Source organism: Salvelinus sp. IW2-2015, linkage group LG1 (genome assembly GCF_002910315.2).
Source record: "Salvelinus sp. IW2-2015 linkage group LG1, ASM291031v2, whole genome shotgun sequence".
In the NCBI taxonomy this organism is placed as follows: domain Eukaryota; kingdom Metazoa; phylum Chordata; class Actinopteri; order Salmoniformes; family Salmonidae; genus Salvelinus; species Salvelinus sp. IW2-2015.
Window position 1 is genome coordinate 52,869,027 of NC_036838.1, and position 19,057 is coordinate 52,888,083.

The following is a 19,057-nucleotide window of genomic DNA, read 5'->3' on the forward strand; positions in this document are numbered from 1 at the left end:
TCAGWGGACGCTTCAAAGACTGTTGCCACTTGTTGGGGCCCAAAGGAATCACGTAGTAACCAAAAAAGTGTTAAACAGAGATCATCTGTTCACCTACTCTGCGTCTCACAAAGACACGGTGGTTGGAACCAAACATCTTAAATTGACTCGTCAGACCAAAGGACAGATTTCCACTGGTCTGATGTCCATTGCTCGTGTTTGTTTCTTGGCTGACGCAAGTCTCTTCTTATTGGTGTCCTTTAGTAGTGGTTTCTCTGTAGCAATTCAACCATGACGGCCTGATTCACRCAGTGTCCTCTGAACAGTTGATGTTAAGATGTCTGTTACTTGAACTCTGTGAACTAATCCTCTGCAGCAGAGGTAACACTGGGTCTTCTTTTCCTGTGGCAGTCCTCATGAGAGCCAGTTTCATCATAGCGCTTGATGGTTTTTGCGACTGCACTTGAAAAAACTTTCAAAGTCCTGACTAACCTTTATGTCTTAAAGTAATGATGGACTGTCATTTATCTTTGCTTATTTGAGCTGTTCTCGCCATAMTATGGATTTGGTCTTTTTCCAAATAGGGCTATCTTCTGTATACCACCCCTACCTTGTCACAACACAACTGTTTGGCTCAAACGCATTAAGAAGGAAAGAAATTCCACAAATTTTACTTTTAACAAGGCACACCTGTTAATTGAAATGCATTCCAGGTGACTACCTCGTGAAGCTGGTTAAGAGAATGCCAGGAGTGTGAAAAGCTGTCATCAAGGCAAAGGGTGGCTACTTTGAATAATCTCAAATATAACATCTATTTTGATTTAACACTTTTTTTGGTTACTACATGATTTCATGTGTTATTTAATAGTTTTGATGTCCTCTATTGTGCTACAAAGTAGAAAATTGTAAAAATAAATGACGAAACCCTGGAATGAGTAGGTTTGTCCAAACTTTGACTGGTTGTAATCTCATTGATCGTCTCAATCAAATATTACCCAATTATCCACGTTGAAATGACTGTGTGCTCAGTGGGTATGGCCCTGAAGTGTCTGACCGAGTTTGGCTGTTCATATAAAATACTAGACCAGTATATACAATATCTGCATTAGTGTACTAAAAACGATCCAGTCACCATCTCTCCAATATATAATATTGTATTTATTATTCATGGTGGATATAATGTCGTTCACTGCTTTATGCGTCTGCAGATATGTCCAACCGTACATATACAAACGGACTTGACGCAGCTGTTTCATGGGAAGAGCAGAGGATTACCAGACCAGTCTGACCCATGAATACAGTACAGTTTGCTCATGACCAGATTCAGAAATTGTTAGCCAACTCCCATGCACTCCTAGTCCTCTTTCCCTTCTGAATTGCTCGTTCCCTAGCAGAAGCAGGCTTCTCCTCCTCACTGCCTGGGCTTTTGCCTTCTCGCTGACAACACCAGTCTCCGATTACTGCCTGGCTGTGGCTGCCTCCTCACACTGGAGGGAGTTCCTTTTTCTGTCTGACGCCGTGTCACTGGACACAGCACTGCTGGCAGGAGACCTGATGGTCTGCAACTCGCTGTGTATTTTTCCACTTTCATAATTTCTAACTGTGCGGACTGGTCAGCAGATAGTGACCTCTCGGATCAGATCTGTGATCACCGTCTTGTGTTGGCAGTGGCTCTGAAAGTCAGTGTGATTGAGTTGCCATAGTGATTTCACAGTCTGATACTGCTGCACATTGGCTGTTTGGACAGTGTGTCTGAAATTGCCATCACTTCATTTGAACATCATGCACTTGGCTTTGGGAGATGATTGCTTTCATAGAGCTTTTAAATCTAAATGATATGCCTGGTCTCATGATAGATCCTCTGGTTTAGTGATGACCTGTTATGCCCTTTTTATGAGCAATATCTTGTTGATTATTCCCTTTCGCCTGGAGGTGTTTCAACAGCAAAGGGCTAAAGCAACAGTGACTCACATCGTTACCTTCCCCCTCTACTCTTCCTACACACCCAGATAAATAGTGTGCTCTCTTGGTAACCAAATTAGTTGAAGCTACCTGGAAAAGTGTGTGGGAGGGAGGGGTGATGGATAGTGTTGTCACGATTCCAAAATGTTGACTTTGATACCAGGTTTCTTATCAGAATACTCAATACCATCATGATCCTTGATACCAAAACGGTACCACGGCAAAAAAAGGTGTTAGCCAATGTCACAGAATGGCACTTGAATCAGACAGATCTTTTGAGCTCAATATCATTACATTTTAAACTATAGTTTTTTATTTATTTATTAATGAATAAATTATACAATCAATCTAACTGTGTAACATTGTTCATTTTTTTGAATGGTAAATCTCTATTCATAAATTGGGAAAGTAGCCTAGGCATATTCATAATACAGGTGAATGCATATTCGATAGGACTGTGTGCATGCAGTGAGTTTTTTTCTTTCCTGTAGCCCCATGACATCAGCCAAAACAATCTGTTTTCCTTCCATTTCGGACTTATTATACTGATCAACTACATTTGCATAGAAGAAGCAATCTCTTTTATTAAAGTGTGCGTTGTCTCCTTTAAGACACATGTCTCTCTCTCTCACTCATTCTCTCAGACACACACAGAGTCAGTTCGACGCTTGAGTAAAGTAGTGATGGGAATTTCGGCTCTTTTTACAGACTCTGATCTTTTCGACTCGTTCAGTCAAAATAATGAATCTTTTGGCTCATTTCATTCATTTGAATCAGTAATTCCCAGAACATGCAGGACCCCCTACCAGCGAACAATGAACTGAAAACTCAAAAGATTCATGATTCTACAAGACTCTCGTTCACATGTCGTTCACCATAAGGGGCTTATTGGAGCTGTCATTTGTGACAGGCTTGTAAAAGTGTGTGTTTTGGTTCTACAAAGCTGTGTCCATAACATTCAATAATCAATGAATTGCATTCTTGCACCATGCGATCAATTATCAGTACTTAACATGTCTTTTTCTTTATGCTACCTGCAGCATGATTTATTTTCCTGCAAGCATATGACAGACAGCTGTTGGTCGGCGCACGTCTCCTGAGCCGGAGGAGCCTGTAGAATTCATTGTGGCCAGCCAGCAGGTCAAATGAGCAACTAATATTAACGAGTCACTCAGAAAAACTAATCATGACTCGAGTCTGTAATAAGTTGTTCAAAAATAACGAATTGTTGACGAACTGCATATCATTAGAGCAAAGATTATCTTGACTGGGGGGGACTAAAGGCGTCCGCATACTTCCCGAAACAGTTCGGAAGAGTTTGTGCATATATTATGACATCTTAACTTTTTTGTTTTCTGGAAGCAAGCCGAAGTTGGTAGCGGAAGTCTACTCCCCTTCGTCTGTGATTGGTCAACAGTAGGGATTCTTTAATAGTTTTTGTTTTCATGCAAAACATTTCATTGCGATACTGCACCAGACATCTTAGTCACGCATCTTTACATCCAACTAAGATCTCTGCAAAAACAACAATGACAAGTTAAGAAATCTAACTTGATATTAATTCTGACCTTTTTTGAGGAAGTGTATACTGGCTATGGCGTCTCAAAATGGACAAACGGTACTATTGCCGCTTCTTTTCCCCTCGTTTTTCAAGCGAAGGTCTTTTTAATTGAGTATGCGAGCACACTCGTTCGGGTCAGCTAGGCGTCTGAATGTCACAGATCTTTATTCAATCCGCAATATTTTGCATTATGGTTWGCATATTATCACAAGGTCACTAGGGTTGTGAATTGATGTGGACTTCAGCTGTAAGCTACCAAGGAAAGTTAGCCTACAAAGCTGGATGCTAACGGTGTGTTCTAGCCTATGTGTGAACATTGTTTTGCAAACACTAATGAACATTTCTACATGCCATGTTGCATTATTCAAGTGTGTTAACTTCTGTGCAGAATGAGTGGAGAGCTAACATGATGCAGCCCAGACTCCCAGTGGTTCCTCACGACAGGTTAGAGCTGGCAGTGGGTAAGCAGTCACGGCACAGTTACTGCTCTCGCGCTGTAAGGGAACATCGGCTCTCTCAATCAGTAGACGACGTGAGACATTTGACAGAGTACTGAAAGCAACAAAAATTTGTATGGTATCGTTTTTCATGTTCTAGTATCGAGAAAGTACAGAAGTTTGGGTATACGTGCAACACTACAGGTGAATATGCTAAAAGCCTGTCTATCCACAAATCTTTCAGTCCATCACGTGGCCTAAAGCTTCCAGAGAGCCGCCGGCTGAGGTTTTAGGTCTCTATCAGCCAGGGAGAGAAAAGGAAGCTGGGCTGCTCTACTCAGATTGGCATTCTCTAGAAGCCTTCCATGCTAGAGGAATGTATGACCATGACTGAGGCCTGGTGACTCATGATATCCCTGGTCAAATTCCACAGCTGATTGTGGTTCCTCCACTCTCTGTGACACCTTTGTCATTACTGGAGCTAACAGAACACTCAGCAGTAGTTCTCTCACTCTCGAATGGAATCTCTCTCCAGAAACAATGTAGAGCATATCTCTCTGTAATGGATGAGTTAGCCATTATTTTTCCTGGCAGTGAAAATATGGGCCACCAAAGGAGGACTGTCTGTGTGCTGGCTGTGACCCAGTGATGGAGCTTCAGGGTCACACACAGAGCTGACAATGACATTCTGTCCCCCTCCTGCACACACACAGTGCGCTCTGACATCACATCATTAGCCCTCTGCAAAGAGAACCTGCCCTCCCTGCCTGCCCTGTGCCAAACGGGTACATTGCCTTAGCAGAGCAGAGGCTAAGCTGGAGCACCAACAAAATATGAAACTATTGACCTGTGACTTAATCCCTTAATCCCCGCTATGCTGTGGTGTTGTGCAACCTCAAATGCAGAGGATTTATCGTTCTGGGGAAAGGGCGTGGTTTTATGATGGTGACCCAGCCGCCCCCTCTGCGATGTGCCATGAATGCCCATCATGCTCTTGGTGTGTATGCTCAAGCTTTATGTTAGTCATAAACTGCTGCAGTCTGTTCTATACTATGTTATTGTGTGCTGTGCTGCATGTGTTTTCCATTGGACACTGGGCTGTGTCATCTCATGTACAGTACGGCCTTTTGAGCATTTAAAGAGGGAGGGGAGGGAGCTTGCGGGCGGTGCCTGGATGGAGGTGCAGTAAAACACTGGACGTCCACGAGTCAAAGAGCAGCTCTTCAACAGCAACCAGCTCCATCAGGCAGTAAACACTTTAATATGCTGCTAATTATTTCTGAGAGATTGGATGTTGATTAAARATCAAAACGTTTTTAATTATAACTCAAATGTTAATGCCGTCCCAAGTGAAGAAAATGTTTAGGCTTACGTGAGGAGAACTTCTAATTGACTGAACCAAAGCTCCACTCTCCCAATTTAGAGTCTTATTTATTTTTCTTGACTTTTAGCACTAAATGGGCTTAACTGCTGTTGTGTCATTTGATGTTATTGTATGTCATCAATGCACAACCGGAGCTGCCTAGCTTGAACCCTGTCTCATTTAAAATTCATGACATTCTAGCTCTGTGTAGGGATTTCTGATCATGCTTTGCCCACCCAGGTAATTCCTTTAACTCATGCTTGGGCAACTTCAGCTTGTTCTCATTTTATCACACTTCGGTTGCGACTTAATTGATTTGTTTTTGTCACATACACCGGATCGGTGCAGTGAAATGTGTTGTTTTACAGGGTCAGCCATAGTAGTACGGCACCCCTGGAGTAAATTAGGGTTAAGTGCTTTGCTCAAGGGGACATCGATAGATTTATCACTTTGTCTGCTCGGTTATTCTAACCAGCGTCCTTTTGGTTACTGGCCTAACGCTGTAAACGCTAGGCTACCTGCCGCCCTTGGATGAGTGTTGGTGCACAGTCATTTGTGAAGGGGATGATATTGGATTTACAAATACACCATATTGAGCTTGAACTCAAAATGAAGACAAAGCAGTCTCTTGTTTTATTCAGGTAGAGTCTCTATACATTATAATTGCAGGAGGACTTGGAAGACTTCTTGATAATGTGAGTTTGCTATAGCTACTGACGACACTGGAGCAAAACCTCTCTGGTCCTGAGGCAGTGCTAGCGCCAGCGCCTCCTTAGCTTGCTGCCCGCCCGCCCGCCCTAGAGCCAGGCTCAGGATTTAATTGTGGCTTATTGGACAGGATCTGGGGAATGCTGATGAGGGAAAGGCTCTCAATAATGCCACAAACGGTCCTCCTGCCAGTGCCTTAAGTGGTCTATTTGTGATTCAGCATGCATGCTCTCTTTCTCTCTCCCTCTCCCGCTCCCTGTCTAACTGCCAGGCTGGCGTGGAGTCGAGCTCCCAGGGGGTGAGTGTGTTAATGCGGGCCCCCAGGCCCGGGGGCCAGGGTAATTGGGTTCGCATGGTCGGTGTCAGGGCACCACCACCGCTCCCTACACAAAGGCCACCTCCCAGCCAAGCTGTTCAGGACAGAGAGACAAACCCCTCATCACTGGTGTAATTCATTGGAAAGGCTTATTGAATTACTGGAATGGTGTATGTGGTTTTTGTATGAGGGCCTGCTGCAGATTGCACAATGAGCTGAGGGCCTTGTTTGCCTGCCTGCTTGCGTGTTCAGCTCTCTCTCTCTCTCAGCTCAGACGCTTGGCTCTGAACACTACCGTGAATAACGGCAGACGGCTGAGACAATCTCTAATATCCCCAAATGGCGTAATTACTGCAGGTTTCCATTCAGATAACCTTCTCTTGTTTCCAGTTCCTGTTTGACCATGTCTGCATGTAGGGGTCACAGAGCCTGTTGTCTGCGTTGTAACCTCATGACAGCCTGGAGGCTGGGCCTCATCCAGCTCTGACTGGATGGGCTGGTGTCTGCTGCAGCTTAATGTTGACATGCATGCACCTCCATGTAGACTGTTGATTTGTCTGGTTTGTTTGAAACTAAGTGATTGGAGCCCCCTCACTAGTATGTTATGCTCATAGCAACAAGAGTGAAGGTGTTCATTTCTTTGCCTGCTTGACTTTTTCAGGTCCAGTGGCTTTAAAAGAAACCCAGCATTGTTTGCAATGTTGACAAGTCTCTTCTGCCTGGCTATGTGTAGCATTAAACTGACCCATGACCCATACACCACACAGTGGCACTCTCCTCTGACTGGAAGAATAATTCTGAAGTATGATGTTCAGCCACTGGTGAGGTGGGAACAGGGGAAACGGAGAACCCACCTCCCCTGCAATATACTACATTATACCGTTGGCTACTTCACTCAATCACCAGACCCAACAAACATAAAACAGGTTCTCAACACTAAAACAGAACTCGCCACCACAATCCTACCCAATACACACACTGTTAGGACCGCTGTCTGCAAATAGCTGCTGTCTCAGAGCCCAGCTTGGTTGTGGTCTTCAATAAGCTGAACAATGTGCTCAGCAGTGTGAGCAGTGAAGTGATAATTGATACATCCTAAAAATTCAAGAAGGCTGTTAATGTTCCTTCTCTTCCTCTGAGTGGTTTTAACAGAACCACTTTAAGACTTTAATTGACAAGGAATACTGCCATTAAAGCCGTTGCCTTGGCACTGCCATTACCTACTTTTTAGTTTTTTAAAGATGATGAGACCCACTTGGGGCGTTCACGCGGCACGATTACAAAAGCTCACGTGGAATCACAATGGCCAGCCGTGTTGCTATTTTAGTTTCTGTTTAAAAAAACATAAGTCCTCCAATAAGCCCTGTGCCTCCAGGGCTGGAAAAAGTGAGGAATCTCCCTTTGTCTGAAGGGCAGGTGAGCGTGGTTCCCACCCCTCCCTGTTTCCCCCCCTTGCATATCAGTAGGAAAACAAGGGCTTCTCCCGCGCTGGAACAAGGCTGTTGATATGGAAGGTATGGCCAGGGTTTCAGTGGAGAGAGAAGATGATGCCAAGAGCTTGTTACCAGGTTACATCACTGTTGTTGTGAGTTGTGTGCCAGATCTTCAGGCGTAGCAGAGGGAGCTCGCAGAGCCATTCCCCTCTCTGTCGCCAAGCTACCGTCACGCTCTCCTCCTCACACACACCAACAGGCCAGGCTGTGGGCAGTATTTAACCATCATTGGTATAAATATTTATTGTTAAGTGTTTGATTCTGTCAGTTTCGAATGCAGCGTTCATTAGGGCTTGGAATTTGCCAGGGAACTCGCAATACGATATTATCACGTTACTTAGGTTCCGATATGTATTGCGATTCGACGTTCCAAACATATTGCTCACTATGTCTGCTGCATTGGGATAAGAGCATGAGAACTAGTTTGATCAGTAGGGGAAATAAGTGCTGAAAACGTGGCTTTCTATTGAAAAAGATGGAGAGCAAGCTATAGGATGACAAATACTGGTGTTTTTGCATAGGTACTGCCAACTAATGCAAGCTGGTACAAAAAGAACATCACGATACCTATGGTACAAATCGATAAAATATGGTCCAAAAATGTAACCGTGATATGTAACTATGCATTTTCATCATGTCTGGGTGTAAAGGGAATGTGTAGCACTAGTATCATGGCCATGGGTCTATTGTTGTTGTGTAGGCAGACAGACCTATGCTGCACTGAACTGAAGTCTAAACTGTAACGGATGCATGACTGGAGTAAAAATGTGTTCATTGTAGAAATTGCAGATAAGTGCAGTAGAACACTGGTCTGGTACTCATGAGTTCTACATCTGGAAGTGTGACTGGAGGCTGGATATCCCTTTCTCTGGGATCGGAAATGATTCAGGGTTAAGAATATATCTACTAGGTTCTATTGCGTGGTGAAGAAAACAATAGGTAGTCAAAGTAGGGATGTGACAAATGGATCATTTCTCTTAACGTTTATACTGATTTTCTTTTTAGCGGTTTCCCATTTAAAAGGCTAAGAAAAAATCATACAATTTCAGGTCAATTCATTGTAATGGTTCCTTTTACTTATGTATGACCTCCGGCCGGGTGATGAAGTTCAATCTACCATGATCCTTTACAGACACAGAACGCAGCTACAGTAACGTGTGGATCATTTCACTTTTCAGACAACTAAAAAAAGGGCGTCTGTCTCTTGTCAGACAGTAGAATTCTGCTCCAGCATGTGTTCTTTTGTTTCTCTGACAACAATAAATGTTGCTGATTGATGTGCTGTTGTGTTTATGCAGTTAATCTTTTTATGGTATGATAGCTAGATGTGCTTTCTTTCTACTAAATGTCTTGGTAAGTAGTGTTATTTAACAAACTTTAAAGTACTTTTTTTTAGGAAAGTGGTCTGCCCGCAGGCAGGCTAGGATTGACAGTTCTGGTCGCCTAGTGTTGAAAGTTAGTCCCACTTCAGAAGCGACATTACTTTACAGACAAGTAAAATGCTGTTTGTCTCCAGAGAATGTTTTGTGTCGGCAGTTTAAAAAGCCGTAGTATAGCCGACCCTAACTGACTAACAAACATGCCGTAGGCAAGGCGCTTTCAAGGGGCCACATACCATTCTATCTGAAAAGGGTAATCGATACAGGCTATACCGGTAGCCTACTGTCATTTCATATTATGAGACAAAAACACCCCCACCCGCTCAGCAACCAAGACTAGCCTACCCCGTGCTCGCAAGACTGACCTGAAGATACTGTATCCCGGTGTCATCGCTCCCATGATTAGCCTAAGCTAGGATATTCTACACCAAACAGACAGACTGAACACACGCTTGTCATTAGCGATAGAGCAGGCAGGCCAGCTCGAGGGAGACGGCAGAGGGGCAGGCAGGCCAGCTCGAGGGAGACGGCAGAGGGGCAGGCAGGCCAGCTCGAGGGAGACGGCAGAGGGGCAGGCAGGCCAGCTCGAGGGAGAGAGAGAGAAGGCAGGCCAGCTCGAGTGAGAAGGCAGAACCATTTGGATATGTCTTGGTAATCTGCATCTGGCGATGTATTAATTGTCTTGCATGCCTCGCAAATTCACCAAAGTAGCCAAATGTTTTCCTCTTCCTCTCTGGTTTTCCTTTTTTTGCACAACTTTCCCCAGGCCTTTATAGCCATATAGTCTGGTTGGGCTATAACATGGATAATGATGTTTTGTGATAACGGCACTGTGATTTTAATGTTGTGGGGAAGAAAACAAATTCGGTAAGGGATTTTTCTTAACGTTAAAGATCACAACTTAATTTAAAGGTACTTACTTGAAATAGCTCCATATAGGCTATAAGTAGGTACTGAAACTATGAAACGCTTGCCAAGTGTAGGCGTCTGCAACAATTTAGTAGGAGGGGAATGTGGGAGGGATGAGTTTCCAGCACAATTCCTCACCTCCATTCTCTCACAACACCACAAAGGAGACAGTGTAATCTACTGTGATGTTAAGGTGAAGACTGCAGGCTGTCATTACTCACCCTATTGCCTCACTGAGGATGATGCCTGACTGAGAAGGGTTTGGCACTACATGTCTGCACTGTGTTTGATTGAGACATCAGCCTTAGGTACAGACACATGACAGTGATTCAGTCAGTGCTCTTTGTGTAATAAAAAGGTAGGGAACTCTTGTCAAGAATTTGTTGGATTAAAATATTTAATGTCCGCCTCTTTTTAATACCAAATCTGCCATTTAATCCGAGGGGGATCAAACACTTGCGCGCCTCTGAATATAAATGAATTTGTCCAGGTGTTTCTTCCACTCAGTTCAAGTGTGCACCACACTCAATGTATTTAAATATGAGGAAAACCCCTGGTTTGTGAAAGCGACAGGGCTGCTCAGCCGGATCAAAGTGGGTCTGTGTGTGGTGTGGTAATCTCTTACCTGGGGCTCCTAAGTGTTGAGGCCTGAACTCTCTGACCTCTGGATAGATATGACGCTGCCAGCACGTTCATGCCTCTCCACTGCCCCTTCCCCMATTCTCACCTTCCCCTGGCTGGCTACCCCAGACCATGCCTGGCCTGTGGTACATGTGCATCGGTCCTCCCCAGCAGCAGCAGGCTGGGGCCTGTCTCTCTGAGGCCCTACCCCTGGCTGCCTGTCTGTCACGGAACCTTGCCCTAATGAAGGCGGAAGGGCTGCTGTGCTACTGCCTGCTCTTCATCATTCCTGCCACAGCCAAGGTTCACTAATTAAGACGCTCGGCCCTGCAGATTATAAAGCATCTGGATCATTAGCATGGGGTCAAATGGCATTCGTTTGGGGGGGCACTCATCAACTTGCTGTCTGTCAGCTGGCTGGCCTCTCATGGCGAGCCGATGTGGTTCTGGCTGCATCCTAGCCCTGCATCTTAATTAGAATGCAGTGGATCACTGCCACTGTGTTACAGGTTAGGACCGGCTCCAGAGAGCGACACGCAGGTTAGGACCGGCTCCAGAGAGCGACACGCAGGTTAGGACCGGCTCCAGAGAGCGACACGCAGGTTAGGACCGGCTCCAGAGAGCGACACGCACACACACATAGACAGACCATGCAGGTTAGGGTGAGGTTTACACACACACACACACACACACACACACACACACATCATACAGGGTTAGGTTTAGACACACACAGAGACCATGCAGGGTTAGGGTGAGGTTTAGACACCAGGTGATGTGGCTTGTGTTGAAATGCAATAATTTGAATAACAATCTGGGATTCCTGTGTTCAACGGTATGTAATGAGAATACGGTATTTATTTGCTCTAGGAGAGGGTTGGGCGCCGACCGTGCATCTCTGCCATCATTTTATCATGATGAATCACTCTCATTAGCAGGTCCTGACTCACCTTTTATTTCAATTAGCTCCAGAGCCACTGTGGTGTTTGGTAGTGTCATGTAATAAAGCAGCAGTGAGCTATATGTGCTGCTACTGCGTCTCCTTTCTCAGATCGGGGTCTGTTACCACTAGACTGAGGTTTCAGTCAGTGAGCTGCGGCTGCACAGTATAGCCTAGTCTCTGTGTCTCTGTCAAGGGCATTCCTACTGCCCCTCAAACCCTCAGCGGCCTGTGAGGTATTTAATACAGCACGGCGGGCTTGTGAGGACACACACATACAGAGTGGAGATTCCACTCTCTTTCTCTCGTCATAGTGCAGTGTCACTCTACACAGGGGGCTTGTTTTGCATGGTGGCATGCGTTCACCTATCTATGCCTGCAACTTTAGGCCTCTCCTCTGCTTCTATTTTAAACCAGAGAGGGCAGCGATCCCAGAGAGAAGCTGTTTGTGGGTGCAGAGGGCTGAGCTGAGGACTGGGGTTGGCACAACTGCACAGGGCTGCTTGTTTACGTCAGAGGCTCCGCCTGTGGGAGAGAAAGGGGAGGGGAGTTTACTAACCTCACAAGGGTTGCAATTCCTCATGAGCCTCATTTCACTAGCAGTTGTGAAAACAATTCCCCATCTAGCATGGGCAGCAGAGCAGAGTGGGCAGGGAGAGGAGTGTGAATCAGCTAACTTGCAGGGGTGGTGGGATATTTGGGGTTAGAGTTCCTGTGTGCTGGCCTGGGATCAGGGGTTATGAGTAGTTGTTAGACAGCCTTGCATGGTGTTATGAACACGACTCAGATTAGTTTCTTTATGTGGTCACAGAAACAAACTGCACTACCATAGCTCAGGAGTGTAACTGAAGACATGGCACAGATTTGGAGCCAGACTGAGTCAATCAAACTTGACTGTGTCCAGTATCTGTTTACACACCCACACTGCCTATATGCTAGTGATGGAGGAAAAAATCAGTACAGTTACAATATTGTCCAAAAATAATATTGGGATGTATCAATATTTGACTGTAAAAAAAATAAAACAATATATTCACACGTACGTGTGTGTGTTTCCCTCCTACTTTAGTTAGCACTGGTGGGCTGTACTTGCTCCAGAACTCCTGTGTTTTTCATCCTATAGCTTGTTCTCCATCTTCTTTCCAAATAGTGAGCCAACATGTTTTCAGTACGTATTGATAAACTCATTTTGTCATGCTCTCTCTCTGCTGCAGACATATGGTGAGCAGTATGTGTGGAACATCAAATCAAAATAAAATAGAAGTATTGAATCGAAATGCATAAAAAGGTTGCTGGTTCGAATCCCCGTGCCAACTAAGTGAAAAAATAGGTCTGTGCTGTTGAGCAAGGCACTTAACCCTAATTGTTCCTGTAAGGGTGTCTGCTAAATGACTAAAATGGCAATGTAAATATTGTATCGGCACTTAGTGTCRTTATTATTTTATTGCCAGGTCCCTGGCATTTCCCAACCCTTCTATATTCACATGAAAAATGGGAAGCATCCACATGTTAAGGGAGCCCTGGTATTTTGAAAGTACCAAAAACCAGTCTGCAGTGTACAGTTTCACTACAGGAAATATGGAACTAATTTGATACTGAATGCTTAGCTAGCTGCCAGACATGTTTGTGTAATTAGTTATGCTCAACCAACCTCATTGTTAGTGTAATTTCCAAATGTGTGTAGCTGGACTAAAAACTCATCTTCTTCCTCATCTTCTAGGTTTCACTCAGAGACAGCTAGACCGCTGAAGCCCTGAGCTGGGGGAGCCCTGTACTCAGCCTCCACTCACCTCACCTGGCCTGCATTTCACCCATCAACCCCCTTCTACCACCACAGACTCGCCGCAGGCCAGCCTGTCGTCACTATGACGTCGGAGCTGGAGAGTAGTCTGACCTCCATGGATTGGCTGCCTCAACTGACCATGCGGGCAGCCATCCAGAAGGCTGATGCCCAGGGGCACCACGGGGGGCCGGGCATGGGCAAGAAGAGTGCAATGCTGGACCCCAACACCACTCTGGACCAGGAGGAGGTCCAGCAGCACAAAGATGGCAAGCCGCCTTACAGCTACGCCAGCCTCATCACCTTTGCCATCAACAGCTCGCCTAAGAAGAAGATGACCCTGAGCGAGATCTACCAGTGGATCTGTGATAACTTCCCCTACTACAGGGAGGCAGGCAGCGGCTGGAAGGTAAGATGATGGACAGAAAGGAGCTGGAGTAGAATGGATGTCATTCTGAGCTGATGTCATGAGTGTATGAGATGGTTTGTAGACATTGAGTTAGACATAAAGCTAACTGTCATTCATAATAATCACCCACACTGTTATTTCACTAAAGCTCAAAGCGAGACTACCCACTCTATATCCACTAAGTGCCTTACATCTTTGAGTGAAATAATAGGAGCAGCCCTGAACTGTGTGAAGTGTACAATTCTGGATTAATATTCAGAGCGAGAGATGGCCCTATCTGAGCGAACACAGACTAAATAGCCCATTCATGGGTGGTATTATTCATTGCAGATGCCTTGATAGAAAGCAATTATGTAGGAGAGAGAGCCAGTGCTGTGTCATCTCAAGAGGCACGTGATATACAGAGATAAAGCTATGCTGATTGCCTTTTACAGAGCCCAGATATAAATTGATATGCTTTTTTCCAGTCAGTGACATTTATATGGACTAGAATGTGATGCACTGCTTTATTGCAGCCAGGCACAATGTATGTAGCCCATTTCCTGTGTGTGAGAGCAAGTGCGTGTGCGAGTGAATCTATGGAAGGGGAAGAAAGTATCCAACAATATTATAGAATTGGGTTGAGTTGGCTTCATGTCAACTCTGTAGATATGCAATATCTTGCTAAGGATAATACACTCTAGTGGATATTGACCTTTTGAACATCTTTTAACATCTGTACTTTATGGTGATGTTGACTTGTATTCAGGTTGACAATCTTCAGGTTGTGCTGTTAAATATGTAATGGCACTACACATGTTTTACTCCCTGTTCATTTATTTCCATTTTCTAAGAGCAAAAGCATGTAGTTCAGTTAGCAGGGTGCTAGTCCTGGGGATGCAATCTGCAGCAGTAGTCATCCTATCCTCTACGTTGTATCTACTAGGATATGAATGCACCTATAGCATGTGTTCTAGTTCCTTTAGTGGGCGTGTGTGAGGGTTGTTGTGAGCATGTCTGGGTGAGGTGAATGTAGGTCGGATGCAGTCATCGCTCCGCTATTCCCCCAGTGATGTCGGCGCGCTGCAGGAATTTAGGACCCAGTGCACGCACACGTCTGCTCTGTATGATAATGCAGGCTGTGCCGCCGAGATGAGACCGGGCTAATCCAGGCGCCGGCAACTCATTTAATCATCTCAATATAACTCCATTAGCCTACACTTTTAAGAAATATCAATAAGTGCTGTCAATAAGAACAGATAATTCATCAAGGTCAAAAAAATCTGAATGCTGTGTTTGAAGGAGTGAATATGCACACAGCGACCACGAGCAGGCATTCAGACAGAGGCTTTCTTACACGCTCTCTAAAGCACCTTTTTGACAATGTTTTTAACTCTGAAGTGATGCAGAAGAGTTTCATGATGCGGTCTCTTTCGATATGGGCCTGTGCTGTAGGGCAGGCGCTATAAGTTAAAGGTGTTGTTGGGGAACAGCTAGAAACACACTGGCTATTCCTGTATTATATATATTGTTGACCCAGTATGCCTCTTACAAGAATACTTGCCTAAGGATGCATCATCCTTTCTGTAGTTTCCCCCTCATCCCATAGTATCTATTTGTACCAACATCACCGAGCATGTTACATGATAGAATCATGTATGTACATTTTATAGAGCTTCTTGTATTCTAAAATGGACCCCTCTCTGTGTGTAGTCCTATCCTCCGTTCACTTCAATTCAATCTTGCTGCTCAATCCCATCCATTCGAGTCCATGTCATTACAATATTGGATATGTGGAGCTGGCCCTAATGACTTTCTCCAGATTAAATGGCGAATAAGAGCGATCCGGTCTCCCAGGTTAGGAGGTGTCTCCTCCTATCAGAAGCTCTCTCCTCTGAGGCTTTTTAATGCTATCAAGACGGTAGGCTGTGGGTCAGTTTCTAAGCTTATGAGTTTGACACTGTCTGGCTTCTTCCTGAGCGTCCACTAATGAATTTAAAGCGATCATGTCCTGCCTGGGTGTCTAACTTCTTCCCTGCCGTGACTTGCTTTCTCCAAGCACACAGCCTATTGCAGGGGTTCACACACTCTTTTTGAAACACAACCCAATTTTAATATCGGAACATTCTCGCCAGCCCAACTATGTGAAAAAAAATTATGTAATTAACATTGTTTACTTTTTTATTTGGGGCTGTAGCAGTCAATTGAAAATCATTTTAACACTATTTCTGATTGTCTTCTCAACTCACTATCACATACTTTTAATGTGGGGTGATGGTAGTCAATTGCAAATGAGTCTGACATAATGGAGGTTATTTCACCACCACTAATGAGATGGGTGTGCTTGATGCATGTCGCGTCAGCTTTTCCAACCTGGATGGATATTTGGCTTTAATACAGAGGAGAGCACTGAATCCAGCTTCACACAGATATAAGCTGGCTAAGGGTACCATGAGTCGTATGGTCCTTTCAATACAACTGGGAACTCAAATTATGTCAGTAATCCTCAGGTCGGAAAGTCGGACCTCTTGAAAGGTTCCCGAGTTGGAATTCCGAGTTGGATGACCGTTAAACTATTTTTCCCAGTCTGGGCTCTCCCCCCCCCCCCCCCCCCGTGTTCCCAGTTGTCTTGAACGCGGCATTAATGCTCAGAGGGAGACTGCAGGAACCAAAACTCCTCCGTAGTGACCCGTGAATGCGTTGTCTGCAGCATTTGGTCACATGACAGCTCGATCAGCTGTTCGATTTCACTTACCGGCATGTCAATTGAGCCAGGATCACAGTCAAACGGATTGGGAAGTAGGTCCTAAAGTCCTCTTACAAGCATGGGAGGTGAGCAGTCATTACTCGTGTGGGACACCAGCCTGGTCTCATAGCAGCCGGGACACTTACTGATGTTGTTTTCTGTTAGAAACATGCACCGCCAAGGGAACGGGAATGATTCGCTTTTGAAAAACTCTCTCCAATAATAATTCTTTCCTCTGAATACACTGATTTTGGTCACTCATCTGTAGAATGTTTTTTTGTATTTCCATTGCATTCTTGCATTCAATTTCCCAAATCTTTCTGTTACATAGGCAAGTAGACACATTTTATTTTCATTACACAAGGTTAACCAAGTCTGTTTTTTTTTTTTTACATCCATTGTTAATGACAACAGTTCCCCTCTCAATGCGAATAATCTTTCCAGCACTCCCCCTTGATAACCACCAAATCTCGGTGTGAAATAGAACATTGTCCTGCTCTAATCCCATATCTCCACATAGTTTTGCAACAGGCAGGGCAGTGGATGTAATTTGATGTAGTTTACAATTGAAGTTACCTGCTGCAGTATACCTCTGAGTTCTGTGCTCAGCTCTTTTGCAGCCAGTTGCTCTCGGTGTATCATACAATGTGTCCATATGGCAGAGGCAGCCACATTCAGAACTAGCAGGCAGAGGCCTGCCCTCTGTCCCGCCATAGATGGAGCCCCATCTGTTCAAAAGAACCCACCATTCTATCGCATGGAATCTGTTTTTCGTCAATATAGTCACGCAGCATAATGAACATCCCCTGTGCTGTTTCTTGCTTGGGAATTGTGAGACAGAACAATATGTAGCATCCCCCGCAAGTACAGCGAACAAAAATCAATGCATGGCCATCTCGACCCTCACAGTTAACGTCTGTTTTGGAATTTGAGTTGTTCAGTCAGTTTCCTCTTGATTGCTATTAATAGCAAACATTCTTTGTTTAAGTGTTTTCTGACAAAGGTATTGATGTGAGTTTCTGTGCCTCTGCCTCCCCACACATTGTTTTCACCGTATCAATTGCGTCCAGTAATATAAAAGTCTCTGCAATAGTGTGGTTTCATATCGTAGCAGGCCTAACCATTCACCGTGGGAATGATTCAAGTGCAACGCTCAAGTGTGCCCTGAGATCTAAGGGCGCTCTCTGGTTGAATTTGATCTTTTATATATGAATCGTTATCATTTCTATTTTTAAGGTTAACCACATTACAATGATTTTGAGATGCAAAAACGATATTATAAAAAAAAATCCCGGATTTTGGAAATTCTCCCGCTAACCCATTTCATATCAGACGACGCCACATGAGGTCGCTCCCCGTAGTTTGGGAACCGTTGGCTTTATAGGCTACCGCTGAAATGCATTAGTGTGGAATCCTTAGTGGTGCAACACGCATAAACCTCAGTGTAAAGGTATTAAATGTCTAGATATACTAGAGGATTACCGGGATCCCACCCAGTCAATGCAAAAGCGCTTGTTATGCGCAGAGATTTGAAATCCATGTTTACAAAACAGGTTTATAATCCCGCTAAGAACCGGCCGTCTAATCTGATCAGTTCCTCTGAAAACGTGTGTCCGGCGGAGCCACGCCCACAGATGACACCGCAAACTCCTCTTTGCTCCACTCCGGGAAACAGGATTGTGTTAGTAGGGCTGGCACAGTTACCTAGAACTGTGTAACCAACGGCTAGAGATGAAGACATTCATAAAAAAAAGTCATAACCTTCCAACAAAATTATATACACTACCGGTCAAAAGTTTTAGAAAACCTACTCATTCAAGAGTTTTATTTTATTTGTACTATTTTCTTTGTTGTAGAATAATAGTGAAGACATCAAAACTATGAAATAACACACATGGAATCATGTAGTAACCAAAAAAGTGTATTTGAGATTCTTCAAATTGTCACGCTTTGCATTGATGACAGCTTTGCACTTCAATAGGTAGTCACCTGGAATGCTTTTCCAACAATCTTGAAGAAGTTCCCACATATGCTGAGCACTTGTTGGCTGCTTTTCCTTCACTCTGCGGTTCGACTCATCCCAAACCATCTCAATTGGGTTGAGGTCGGGTGATTGTGGAGGCCAGGTCATCTGATGCAGCACTCCATCACTCTCCTTCTTGGTCAAATAGCCCTTACAGCGGCTGGAGGTGTGTTGGGTTATTGTCCTGTTGAAAAACAAATGATAGTCCCACTAAGCGCAAATCAGATGGATGGCGTATCGCTGCAGAATGCTGTGGTAGCCATGCTGGTTAAGTGTGCCTTGAATTCTAAATAATTCAGTGTCACCAGAAAAGCAACCCCACACCATCACACCACCTCTTTCATGCTTTATGGTGGGTAATACACATGCGGAAATCTGTTCACTCACACCGCCTCTCAAAAAGACACGGCGGTTTGAACCAAAAATCTCCAATTTGGACAGATTTCCACCGG

General features: G+C 44.5%; 1 protein-coding gene across 6 annotated transcripts in view; it reads left to right on the plus strand.

The window, feature by feature from the left end:
• The window catches only part of LOC111969889 (forkhead box protein J3-like), a 127,236-nt gene that overhangs the window by 36,092 nt on the left and 72,087 nt on the right, over window positions 1-19,057 (plus strand). For all 6 annotated transcript variants that reach the window (XR_011480600.1, XR_011480602.1, XR_011480603.1 and 3 more), the window contains exon 2: window positions 13,389-13,857. Coding sequence is in view for 1 of the 6 variants with exons in the window: in XM_023996255.2 (XP_023852023.1) it covers window positions 13,534-13,857 (324 nt within the window). In the remaining 5 variants the exon portion in view is untranslated. The remainder of the gene's footprint in view (window positions 1-13,388; window positions 13,858-19,057) is intronic.